This window comes from Microcaecilia unicolor, chromosome 1 (assembly GCF_901765095.1).
Source record: "Microcaecilia unicolor chromosome 1, aMicUni1.1, whole genome shotgun sequence".
Lineage (NCBI taxonomy): Eukaryota > Metazoa > Chordata > Amphibia > Gymnophiona > Siphonopidae > Microcaecilia > Microcaecilia unicolor.
Genome location: NC_044031.1, coordinates 593,247,504 through 593,260,953, shown reverse-complemented (window position 1 = coordinate 593,260,953; position 13,450 = coordinate 593,247,504). Strand labels below are relative to the sequence as shown.

Below are 13,450 nucleotides of genomic sequence, written 5' to 3'. Positions count from 1 at the left end.
GAAAATATTTTCTATTTTCTACCGAGTGGCGCTAACCTGGCGGTAACCGGCAGTGCACGCGCGCTGATGATTACCGCCCGGTTAATGTGTGAGACCTTACCACTAAGTCAATGGATGGCGGTAAGGTCTCAGGCCGAAAATGGACGCGTGCTGGTTTTAATTTTGCCGCACGTTCATTTTTGGCCACAAAAAAGCCTTTTTTTTCCCAGGCACACTGAAACATGGACATGCTCACGTCCAATACATGTGCCTACACCAGCGCAGGCCATTTTTCAGTGCGCCTTAGTAAAAGGACCCCTAGGTCTTTAGCATGGTCCTCTGAGGAGAACATTTTCATCACCTCAGTGCTGCTGGATGCTATTTTGTGGAGTCTCAAGATGGCCTCCACTAACATTGCCTGTGTTCTTTTCATCAGGTCAATGGCTTCTGCTTCAGTGGTAGAAACTTCAAAGCATCATCCACATAAAAGTCTATATTCTACAGAAGGGAGGAGTAGCCTAATGATTAGAGCAGTGGGTTCAAAACCAGGGAAGCACTGTTCAATTCTCACTGTAGCTTCTTGTGACCTTGAGCAAATTGCTTAACCCTTCATTGCTTTAGGTACAAATTTAGATTGTGATCCCTCCAGGGATAGGACAATATCTAGAGTACCTGAATGTAGCTCACCATAACTGATAACTGAAAAAGGCACAAGCCAAAACCCAAATAATACTTTCTTGCTCTTTGGATTTTTCTTTTATTAGATCAAATTGTGCATTGAGACGACTTAATAATGTTACAACACACAAGCTACTCAACATTTTCTGTGCTGTGCTTTAATTTTTCAATAATACAGATATACAATGTGCATTGGCTGTCTGGCATTTACAAAACAGTTAAAGGAAGTAGCTGTATTTTCTGCATTCTTTTTACTGCAAACATAAATTTAACAACTTAAAGAGATGTTTTCCTGATCTGTCAAGTAAATGGTAGGCATGATTCAAATCTTTTTCCACAGGTAAGTGGAGAATGAGCCAAGGTGCTCAGCATACTGGGAGAAAAAAAAATCCATCAATCTCATCAAGACGCATAAGAAAAGCAGCTTTTCAGTCTGAGGTGTCGTATCCTTGCATAAAGTTTAAGAGTCTATGATTTTTCACCCTAAGATTGATGGGATAATAAGACACCTGGCTTTTCAAGAACCTATCTGACAGAGCTATGATGCCAGAGTAAACTACCAGTCCATGAAGGGAAACACAATGTTGCAGCATAATGACACAGAGAACTGCAAGTGGAAAGCAACACATTCTAGCTGTAAGCCTCCTTGTCCAGCATGGGTGAGGTGGGTGGAATGGTTGCAGAATTGATTAGTGCACCTGGTTTTCCACTGCTGCTTCCATCTGCAGTCTGCAGTCCATTATTCTTTGAACCTGCACATTAAAAAAATATGTGAAATAAATAGTTTCAGTGTTTAACCTCACATAATCCCTGCTATGATTCCAAAATACCAATGTTTGTCTCCCTTAAAGACACACTATAGATCAGGATAAATACGTCTCTATTAGTCCTTGCAGTCCGAACACCTGAGGGCTGATATTTAAAAGTACTTACAGTCTGTAGACAGCATTAGCTGCTGAATGTATAAATGCTTCTGTTTGAAAAATTGGTTGCTAGCAAATGGTCAAAGTCTATTTGCATAAGTCAACTTATGGCCAATATGTATTTGTATAATTTGAAAAGGGACCAGGCTGTTAAAAGGAGGAGCTCAATGTTATGTGGATAGAAGTGGGGAGGGACAGACCCCAACCCCCAAAATCTTTTTGTCACCTTATTTGTATTACTGTACAATGTTTTTTTCTTGGCTTCTCTAATTAACAAAGCTTACAAAAGTCACCCTCAATGATACAATTCATTCCCAAATCACCCAAACACACCTAAAACACTTCGCACACAATTCATTCCCCTAACCACCCGAACACACCAAAACACTTCGCACACAACCTACCCAACACCTGCCCATCTACTACCTCTTTTACCTCAACTTATGATCAACTGTATTTAAATCATGTATCGACTTTATCTTAACCATACTCTGTAAGCCACATTGAGCCTGCAAAAAGGTGGGATAATGTGGGGTACAAATGCAATAAATAAATAAATAAATAAATAAATAAATAAATAAATCTTTATAGTTACAAATTTGTGCTACTGGTTTTGCATTAATACAGTAAGGGGTAAGCACTTGTGTGTGCTTACTGTAGCTGAAAAGGGCTAATGCAGGATGTGCTGAGGTGTCCCATGGGCAGGGCCGTGCCAACCCAGTAAGTGGGGTAAGCACCGCAGGGGGGCGCCGACCTCTGGAGGGCGCCGCTGTGCCATGCTTACCACCACCAAGAAATCTGCTGCTGCCGCTGCTTCTGTTGAGCAGTGGTAGGAACAAGACCTACGCGTCGCTGATCCGCTGCTGCTGCCGCTTCTCTCCGCAGCCAGCATAAGAAGAAAAAGAAGCACAGGACCGCAGCAGCCTTCAGACATGCGCTGTCGGCTCTGCCGTTCTCTGCCCCCTGACATCAATTTCCCGTTCTGGGGGCAGAGGACCGGCAGAGCCAGCAGCGCATGTCTGAAGGCTGCTGCGGCCCCGTGCTTTTTTTTCTTCAAAACGAACTCTGCCGTGGTCCCACCCAGGTGAGGGAGGCTGTGTGAAGGTATAATTTGGGGCACAGAATTGCCTGCTTTGCAACATGTGGAGTGTTTTTCAACCCTTCCCACTGCCAGGGAAACAGGATCCCTGCCTTGCTCCACACCCTGTCGCCCTGGAATGGAACTGAATGTGGGTCATGTGACTGAGCCAGGGCTGTTTGTCACCTTTGGGGCCTTTGTTGCACTGGCAGAATGCTAGCCCAATGTACTGGTTTTTAGTGGTTTAGTTCCTGGGTCAGGCCGTCTGTTCCCCAGATTGGCAGGAGGTGCTTCAGGCCCTGGGAGCTCAGCCATCACTCAGAGGGAAAACTTCAGATCTCTGTTAGTTGGGTTGTAGCTTGTGGCTATATTGTACCACAGTGGCCAGGTTGAGTTGGGAGTACAATGAGTAAAATGCGGCCCCCTCCCCCTATTACCAGATAATTGTAGTGATGGCTTATGAGCAGATGCCGGCTCTGGTTGAGTGGGAGGAAACTTCTGGAAAAATTAAGTAAAAAAACGCTGACTGTGGCTGCTGCAGTGGGTGACCGTTGGCATCCCTGAATCTCTGTGAATCGTAGACGCTGATGGCTTCTAATGTAATCCTGAGGTCATCTACCCTCCTTCCTCCCGTCTCTTTCCTGGAGCTGTGGAGTCTGGTCAGAAGTTTTAGCTAGGTAGGATCTTGTTCTAGATTCCAGGCAAGAACAGTGCGGGGGAGCTAAACTGTTAAAAGACTCTGTCTAAATCTGCCCTGTCTGTTCATTTGCTTGGGCTGGGCCATGTTTTTCCTCCCAGGATGTCAGGCCTGAATGAACTGATAACACTTTTAGGGCTCAAGGATATTGTAAGCAGAGACTCTCCCCCACTGCCTCCCCATCCGGGATGGGTTATCTCTATGCCAGGAGAGGAGCTGCAGTCTTTTTTATGTAAACCTGGGTATTTATCTCTTCAGCATTCTAAACCCCTCTCCCCCCCCCCCCACTCTCTATTCATTTCCCTTCCTCTCCTCTGCACTTGGCATCGCTGGGACTGTACACTGTACTCTCTGTAGTGCTGCCACCATGCCAGTCGGTGGCACACAGAGAAGGACAGAGTCCTGATAATCTTGCACTAGGGTGGGGGTGAGGGGGTCCCATTAAAGCTCAGGCATCAAATGTCTCTGTCCTCCCACCCCTCCTGGGCTAGACCCTGCCAGCACTGTCCATATGGGATCTGGCCTGGGGATGAGACTGCCAGGAACAATATCCCGCCAGTAGCTCTGTGTTTTCATCTTCAAAGATAATTTCCCCCAGAGCTGCAAAACTTTGCTACTTTCATGTTTATTTAAGGACTGGCCTTTATGCAAAAATGTGCATGTATAAATAGGTTTTTGCTTCCAAGCCCTTTTCCTTTACATGCCCCAGAATGCCATGGGGTATCCCGTCACATTAGTGATGTGGGTAAAAGCCCCCCCCCCCCAGAATCCCAGATACCCAGAAGCTTAGCCAGAAAGAGATGCGGAGAGAAAGAGGGGCCATGGAAAGGAACAGGGGAGAGCTAGAGACATGGAAAAGAGCAGGGAGAGCCAGAGAGAGATGGGGAGAGAAAGAGGGGCCATGGAAAAGAACAGGGGAGAGCCAGGGACATGGAAAAGAGCAGAGGAGAGCTAGAGAGAGATGGTGAGAGAAAGAGGGGACATGGAAAAGAGCAGGTGAGAGCCAGAGAGAAGATGCTGGATGGAAGGAGGTACAGAGAGAGAGAGATGAGTGGAAAGATGGTGAGAGAAAGAGGGGACATGGGCAGGAGAGAGAGAGAGAAGCTGCTGGGGAGAAACTGGGGGAGACCCTAGCTGTCAGACTGAGAAATGCTGGATGAAAGGGAGGGCAGGGAGAGAATTGTTGGATATGAATGGAGGGGAAGGAGGGGAAGACAGGAAGGAGATGCACATGGTTGAGGGAAAAGGAAGAGAGGAGAAAAACTGCACATGGATGGAGAAAATAGGCAGAAGCTGGATCCACTGGACAGTCAAGTCTGCGGAGGACCCAGCTTTTACTTATGGATATAGAGCAAGAAATGAAGAAGAAAGGTAGAAAGTAAAGAAATAAATGGAGAGGAAGCCCTGGAAACGGAGTTAAGAGGACAGATAGCAGCAGAATCAGATACTGGGCCAGCATGATCAGAAAAACAAAGTCACCAGACAACAAAGGTAGAAAAATCATTTTATTTTCATTTTAGTGTTTGGAATATGTCCACTTTGAGAATTTACATCTGCTATCTTATTTTGCAATGTATAGCAATGTGTTTCTTTCTATTTTTCTGGTATTGTGCTGCATACAGATTATAACTTCTTAGGATGTCAGGTTAATTTTTGAAGAATTTGAAGAGGGGCTATCTCTGTTCTGCATGTGTGACTGCAAGGTTGCAAGTGTCTGAAAAAGGATCTGTTTGTTAGATTCTGAGATTTTGCTAACACATTGTTTTTCAGAGTTGACAAGACTGTCTGTTCTCATAGTTATTTTTCTTTTATACTGGGAGATGAGAGAAAGAAGATGCTAGACGGTGGTGGGGGGGGGGGGGGCGCCAATTGATAGTCTGCAGGGGGGCACCAGAGACCCTAGGCACAGCCCTGCCCTGCCCATGGGAATCTTACCATGTGTTAGTCTCATTCACACACACACAAGGAGTGACACAGGCTGCACATATTGCAGCAGGACATGTTTATCCACTCCTGCCCTAGCTGAGATAATATTTTACCATCTTTCTGACCTCATATGCAACGCTGTTTAAATTAGTCACCTTACTTTCTAACTCTTCTTACTCTCTTACCTATCTATATGTTCCATCTTTGCTTATGCCCTACACTGTCAATTAAAATGTTCTATTATGGTGTTGACATTGTACGTAGTATACTATCCTGCTTATAATCGAAATAGAAAAACACCTATATTGTGACCCAAATCGGTATAATCGAAAGCCGAATTTGGACGTTTGCAACTGCACTCCGTCGCGGATGCGGACAAAGTTGATGGGGGCGTGTCGAAGGCGTGGTGAAGGCGGAACTGGGGCGTGGTTATCGGCCGATCAGAGATGGGCGCCTTTCGCCGATAATGGGAAAAAAAATATGCGTTTTTAGCGAGAATTTAGGGCACTTTTCCTGGACCCTGTTTTTCCACGAATAAGGCCCCAAAAAGTGCCCTAAATGACCAGATGACCACTGGAGGGAATCGGGGATGACCTCCCCTGACCCCCCCCAGTGGTCACAAACCCCCTCCCACCACAAAATATGCCGTTTCACAACTTTTTATTTTCACCCTCAAATGTCACTGGAGCAGTTGTTAGGGGGTGCAGTGGACTTCAGGCAGGTGGACCCAGGCCCATCCCCCCCCACCTGTTACACTTGTGCTGGTAAATGGGAGCCCTCCAAACCACCCCCCAAACCCACTGTACCCACATGTAGGTGCCCTCCTTCACCCTTAGGGCTATAGTAATGGTGTAGACTTGTGGGCAGTGGGTTTTGAGGGGTATTTGGGGGGCACAAATTGTTTTGGCACCATATATAGAATTGGCCCTAACTGTACAAATGCTATAGCGCACTAATTACCATATGCTAACTGCAATGTACAGTTCAAGCCCAATCTCCGCCCCTCCTCCCTGAAGTCTCTGTCTCATCCCATGCTAAGCAGCTAGCATGGGATTGCTAGCGAGTTAGCTGTTTTTAACATATGGGAGCTGTTAGTGCAGTAAATCCCACACTTAGCACACTTCAGTAAACATGCCCCTTAGCAAATGAGGCCTTTGGTGAAGTTTACTTTATTTATTGGTGGCCACAAATGAGGAAGGATGTATACGACTTTGTAACCTCTTGCCCTGTCTGCGTTTGTCACAAGCCCTCATTTGCACCCATTGGGGGCTACTTCAGCTTCTTAGGGTCCACATAGCCATGGATTTTGTGACGGACCTCCCCGATTCGGAAAGGGTTTACCATTGTATAGGTGGTTATTGACCGATTTACCAAGACGGCTTATTTCATCCCACTGCCTGTGTTACCATCTGTACCATCTGGTGGACTTCTATGGTCGATATCCCAGAAATGCCAAAGAAAGATCAAGATCAAGTATTTTACATCACGTTCATTGTTGATTTAATCATGAATTGATAATGAGTGTGACAGTTGGTCAGACTGGATGGACCATTCAGGTGTTTAGCTGCTGTCACTTACTATGTATTTCTAGGTAATGCAGGAAGACTAAGTTCAGGCGATCATTAAAGTAAAGACCTATCTGTTTTGCAAGGCCTATCCTACTGGCCCTACTTCAATGCCTCAACTCTGCAATGCATTAATACCTTACATCGCATTGGACATTTCCTTGTCCCTTTTTGTACCTGTTTACTCTAACCTTACCTGACCCTTATTTTAAACTGTATTTGTTTAACATCTACCGGACCTGGCGATCACCTTTACGGTATAATGTAAGCCACATTGAGCCTGCTAATGGTTGGGAAAATGTGGGATACAAATTTACAAATAAATAAATAATATTTATGTTTATACTTGTACATTTTACTATTGTTATGTTGTCAACAAAATTGTACGTTTGATGTTCAACTGTACCTACAGTACACCACCTTGGGTGAATCTCTTCATAAGGGCGGTTAATAAATCCCAATAAATAAATAAATAATGTCAGGAAACCACTTAAAGGAACATACAGCTCTCCCACAGGACATATCAGGGTGGAATTTGGCAAACCAGGATTTGACAAATATTAAGATGAAATGAAGTTTGGCTGGTAATTTTAGTCCTCGGACAATTACTTTTCCCTCTTGGTTTTGTCCTGCTTGTCTCCTATGTGGTAAAAACTTACCAGTAGAGGCTTTGAGTGTGGGGATATAATCAGACCAGAATGAACACTCAGCTTTCTGCAGTCCTTTGTGGTTTGGCAGGGAATCACTCAGCTCTTTGTAATTATCTCCACTAGGATGTGCTAGGAAGGCAGGCCATGGTGACAAAGCTTCATTTAATTTTCTTGAGAAGACATAAGGATGATTTGGATTTCTTTAAAAATAAACAAACAAAGAGTTAACACAAAGTAAGCAGAAGAATGGTCTTGTAGGCATTAGAGTGACAAAGAGGGGCATAATCGAACGGTGCCGGCGAAATAGATCGCCGGCGATCTATTTTGGCGGCGACACAACAGCTGGCTGAAACTGTATTATCGAAAAAGATGGCCGGCCATCTTTTCTTTCGATAATACGGTTTGACCCGGCCAAATGCCAGAGTTTGCCAGGTTTGAGATCGCCGGTTTTGTTTTTCAGCGATAATGGAAAAAAATGCCGGCCATCTCAAACCCGGTGAAATCCAAGGCATTTGGTCATGGGAGGAGCCAGCATTTGTAGTGCACTGGTCCCCCTGACATGCCAGGACACCAACCGGGCACCCTAGGGGGCACGTCTAAAAACTTTTTTAAAATACACAAATAGCTCCCAGGTGCACAGCTCCATTACCTTGGGTGCTGAGCCCCCCAAATCCCCCCCAAACCCACTCCCCACAACTCTACACCATTACCGTAGCCCTTATGGGTGAAGGGGGGCACATACATGTGGGTACAGTGGGTTTAGGGGGGGTTGGAGGGCTCAACACTTAGCACCACAAGTGTAACAGGTGGGGGGGGGGGGGGATGGACCTGGGTCTGCCTGCCTGAAGTGCACTGCACCCATTAAAAACTGCTCCAGGGACTTGCATACTGCTGTCAGGAAGCTGGGTATGACATTTGAGGCTGGCAAAAAAAGGTTTTTATTTTTATTTTTTTATTGTGGGAGGGGTTTGGTGACCACTGGGGGAGTATGGGGAGGTCATCCCCCATTCCCTTCGGTGGTCATCTGGTGAGTTGGGGCACCTTTTTGAGGCTTGGTCGTGAAAATAAAAGGACCAAGTAAACCCGGCGAAATACTGATTAACACTGCTTTTTTTTTCCATTATCCGCGAAAGCCGGCCATCTGGTAGCCATGCCCATACCCCCATGTTCCGCCTTCGCTATGCCGCCGACACGCCCCCTTGAACTTTTGCCGGCTCGGCGACGGGAAAGTGACAATGGTGTCAAAAAAGCAGCTTTCGATTATACTGATTTCGCCGCTTTTGCGAGATCGCCGGCCATCTCCCGATTTATGTCGGAAGATCGCCGGCGATCACTTTCGAAAATAAGCCTGAAAGAGGACTCCACCTGCTGGTGAGACATACTGGAGGTACATTTTAAGAACATCTTAGATTGTAAGCTCTTCCGAGCAGGGACCGTCCTTATTGTTAATTTGTACAGCGCTGCGTAACCCTAGTAGCGCTCTAGAAATGTTAAGTAGTAGTAGTAGTAGTGTTAATAGCAGCATTTACATATATAGATCATACGATAGTCTGAGTAGACTGAAAACTTATGCATGTATTCCCCATCTTACAATGGAAATACACGGATAGGTAAACAAATTTCACTATTGGGTTTGCACCAGCTCAGAGACATGCATAGATTCAGGGCTTTTCACAATGAAATAAAGGAATAATTTGCCTTAATCCTCAATTATTTCCACTTCAAAATTTGTTTTTGATCGCTTCACACATTTGTGTTAATGAAAAATTTTAATTGTTTGTTGGAACTTTTTAACATCCTACGCTAACCTACCCATCTTGTCCCCATCTATATATCTTCACTTAGTCCCTCAGCTACATGGTAAGCTGTATTGTAGAAAATCATTAGCATCATATCTATGTTATTTGAATGTTCTAATGCAATCTTATTAGATGTCTCAGTAGTATTATGCTGACACCGTATTATATCTCTGTTATTTGAATTTCGGTGCTGTTAAATGTATATATTTTTTATACTGTTTCATGGTAGTCCTATTACTAGGTTTTAACTTGATCTTCTCAAGTTTACCTCATTTATTGCATTCATGTTTATATTTGGTCATTTTTACTTTTGTTACTACTACTACTACTACTACTATTTAGCATTTCTATAGCGCTACAAGGCATACGCAGCGCTGCACAAACATAGAAGAAAGACAGTCCCTGCTCAAAGAGCTTACAATCTAATAGACAAAAAATAAATAAAGTAAGCAAATCAAATCAATTAATGTGGACGGGAAGGAAGAGAGGAGGGTAGGTGGAGGCGAGTGGTTACAAGTGGTTACGAGTCAAAAGCAATGTTAAAGAGGTGGGCTTTCAGTCTAGATTTAAAGGTGGCCAAGGATGGGGCAAGATGTAGGGGCTCAGGAAGTTTATTCCAGGTGTAGGGTGCAGCGAGACAGAAGGCGCGAAGTCTGGAGTTGGCAGTAGTGGAGAAGGGAACAGATAAGAAGGATTTATCCATGGAGTGGAGTGCACGGGAAGGGGTGTAGGGAAGGACGAGTGTGGAGAGATACTGGGGAGCAGCAGAGTGAATACATTTATAGGTTAGTAGAAGAAGTTTGAACAGGATGCGAAAACGGATAGGGAGCCAGTGAAGGGTCTTGAGGAGAGGGGTAGTATGAGTAAAGCGACCCTGGCGGAAGATGAGACGGGCAGCAGAGTTTTGAACCGACTGGAGAGGGGAGAGGTGACTAAGTGGGAGGCCAGCAAGAAGCAGATTGCAGTAGTCTAAACGAGAGGTGACAAGGGTGTGGATGAGGGTTTTGGTAGAGTGCTCGGAAAGAAAGGGGCGGATTTTACGGATGTTGTAAAGAAAGAAACGACAGGTCTTGGCAATCTGCTGGATATGAGCAGAGAAGGAGAGAGAAGAGTCAAAGATGACCCCAAGGTTTCGAGCTGAGGAGACAGGGAGAATGAGAGAGCCATCAACAGAAATAGAAAACGGGGGGAGCGGGGAGGTGGGTTTGGGGGGGGGGAAATGAGAAGCTCGGTTTTGGTCATATTTAATTTCAGGTGGCGTTGAGACATCAAGACAGCGATGTCAGACAAGCACGCTGAAACTTTGGTTTGGATGCAAGGTGAGATATCAGGGGTAGAAAGGTAGATTTGGGAGTCATCAGCATAGAGATGGTAGGAAAAGCCATGGGATGAGATTAATGAGCCAAGGGAAGAAGTGTAGATAGAAAAGAGGAGGGGACCAAGAACAGAACCCTGAGGTACGCCGACAGGCAGAGGGATAGAAGTAGAAGAGGATCCACAAGAGTGAACACTAAAGGTGCGGAGGGAGAGGTAGGAAGAGAACCAGGAAAGGATAGAGCCCTGGAATCCAAGTGAGGACAGGGTATCGAGAAGTATGCTGTGATCGACAGTGTCAAACACAGCGGAAAGATCAAGAAGAATGAGGATGGAATATTGACCTCTGGATTTAGCCAGTAATAGGTCATTGGAGACTTTAGTATGCGCAGTTTCGGTTGAGTGGAGAGGGCGAAAACCAGATTGTAGTGGGTCAAGAATAGCATGTGAGGAGAGAAAATCAAGGCAGCGGCGGTGAACAGCACGCTCAAGTAATTTGGAGAGAAAAGGAAGGAGGGAGATGGGTCGATAATTAGAGAGACAAGTAGGGTCGAGTGAAGGCTTCTTAAGGAGAGGTGTGACCACAGCATGTTTAAAGGCAGCAGGGACAGTCGCAGTGGAAAGTGAGAGGTTGAGAATGTGACAGATGAAAGAAATAAGAGTAGGAGAGATGGCATTAAGAAGGTGGGTGGGAATGGGATCAGAGGAACAGGTGGTACATTTTGAGGAAGAAAGGAGAAGTGTAATTTCCTCAATAGTAACTTCAGGAAAGGAGGAAAGGGAATGAGGGGAAGGAGAGAGAGGGGAACGGACTAGTGGAGGGAGAGCTGGTGAGGTAGAGAAAGCAAGGTTTATCTTTTGAACCTTGTTGTGAAAGAATTCAGCAAGGGTCTGAGGAGATAATGAAGGGGGAGTTGGGGGAGGGGGCACCTTGAGGAGAGAGTTCAATGTGGTGAAGAGAAGTCGAGGATTAGAGCCAAGAGAGTTGGTCAGTTGTATATAATAATCCTGTTTGGCACGTAAAAGAGCAGATTGGAAGGAGGTCAGCATGAACTTAAAGTGTAAGAAATCAGCAAGGGCCCGAGATTTCCGCCAGAGGCGTTCGGCGGAGCGGGTACAGGAACGTAGGTAGCGGATATTAGAAGTCAGCCAAGGTTGGGGTTTTGTACGCCTTACAGGGCGGGTCATCAAAGGTGCAAGAGTGTCTAAGGCAGAGGATAGAGTATTGTTGTAAGAAGAAACAGCCTCGTTGACAGACGTGGATGGTGCCACAGTAGAGAGGAGGTTTGAAACATGGGAGGATAGAGATGAAGGGTCAATATCGTGGAGATTCCTAGATAAATTAGATAGGATAGGACGGGACTGGGAGGGAGGAGATTTAAGTGTGAAAGTTATAAGATGGTGATCAGAGGAGGGATGATCAGAGGCAAGGAAACTAGAAGGTGAACAGTTGGAGGAGAAGATGAGATCAAGACAGTGACCATTTTGATGAGTGGGGGAGGTGGAGCATAGTTGGAGATTAAAGGACGACGTTAAAGCGAGTAACTTGGAAATATAAGAGTTGGAAGGATCATTAGCAGGAATATTAAAGTCACCAAGGATGAGAGAGGGGGAGGAAGGATCATGGAAGAAGGCAAGCCAGGCGTCAAAGTCACTGAGAAAGGATGAAAGGGACTTATCAGGGGGACGATAAATGACCGCTATTCGAAGAGGCAGAGGAGAGAAAAGGCGGATAGAGTGGACTTCAAAGGAGGAAAAACAGTGAGATTGAGGTGGAAGAAGGGGTTGAAATCTGGAGGAGGGAGAGAGAAGTAGTCCAACACCACCCCCACGGCCAGCAGGGCGAGGAGTATGTGAAAATAGATAACCGCCATGGCACAGGGCTGCGACTGAAGCAGAGTCATCAGGGCAGAGCCAGGTTTCTGTTATGGTGAGCAGATGGAGGTGAAACGAGATAAAGAGGTCCTGAATATAGGGGAGTTTGTTACAGATAGAGCGGGCATTCCATAGGGCGCAAGAGAAGGGCAGAGAAGAGGAGGGGAGTAGAGGAATAGAGATGAGGTTAGAGAGGTCACGGTGAGATCTGTAGAGTTTGGATAATAGTTGGTGAGGAGGGCCAGGATTTTGTTATGCTGTTAACAAAATTGTAAGTTTTATCTTAAATTGTACCTGCTGTACACCCACCTTGAATGAAACTCTTCGTAAAGGCAGTACAAAAATTCCAATAAATAAATAAATAAATAAATAACAAGTCCTAATCACTTTTAGACAAAAATGAGAGACTTGTAAGATCTGCACACAGCAACGGTAAAGAACAACAGATCACATGTAAACATATGACCAGATGGATAATTTTTATTGAGGGAAATAAGGGGAGGGATCTTGTAAGTATCTAGCCTGACATCATGGTCACGTTTAGATGCTGTAGCATGCTGTTTGCCATATTCTGAGTTCCCCTAATGCAGCCAATTGATGGGCGAAACATGGCCATGTCAGGCTTGATACTTGTGAGATCTTTCTTATTTCCTTCACTAAAAATTGTTCATCTGATCCTCTGTTCATGTGTGGTCTGCTGTTTTTCTTCACTGTTGTTGGGGCTTTCATGTGTACAGTAAAATGAGAACCCCGTTTCTGTAGGCAGGTGCATTTTAAAATTCCACATATGGCTTTCCTTTGAAATCAGGCTCGCAGGCCCAAAGGGATAATGTCCCTATAGTGTAAAACTGGCCAGATAGTTTGTCTACACAATTGCGACAAAACTGTGCCTGCATTTCTAGTACGGTTTATGTCCTGTGTTTACCATGCTTTGTAGAAATATCATGAATTGGTACAAGGGCCCCT

General features: G+C 45.1%; 1 protein-coding gene across 1 annotated transcript in view; it reads right to left on the bottom strand.

Annotated features, from left to right (window-relative positions):
* Positions 1 to 835: 835 nt before the first annotated feature.
* The window catches only part of TG (thyroglobulin), a 429,523-nt gene continuing 416,908 nt past the window's right edge, over positions 836 to 13,450 (bottom strand). The window contains 2 exon segments of the mRNA XM_030189954.1: positions 836 to 1,409; positions 7,506 to 7,696. Coding sequence (XP_030045814.1) covers positions 1,288 to 1,409; positions 7,506 to 7,696 — 313 coding nt within the window. The 3' untranslated portion in view covers positions 836 to 1,287.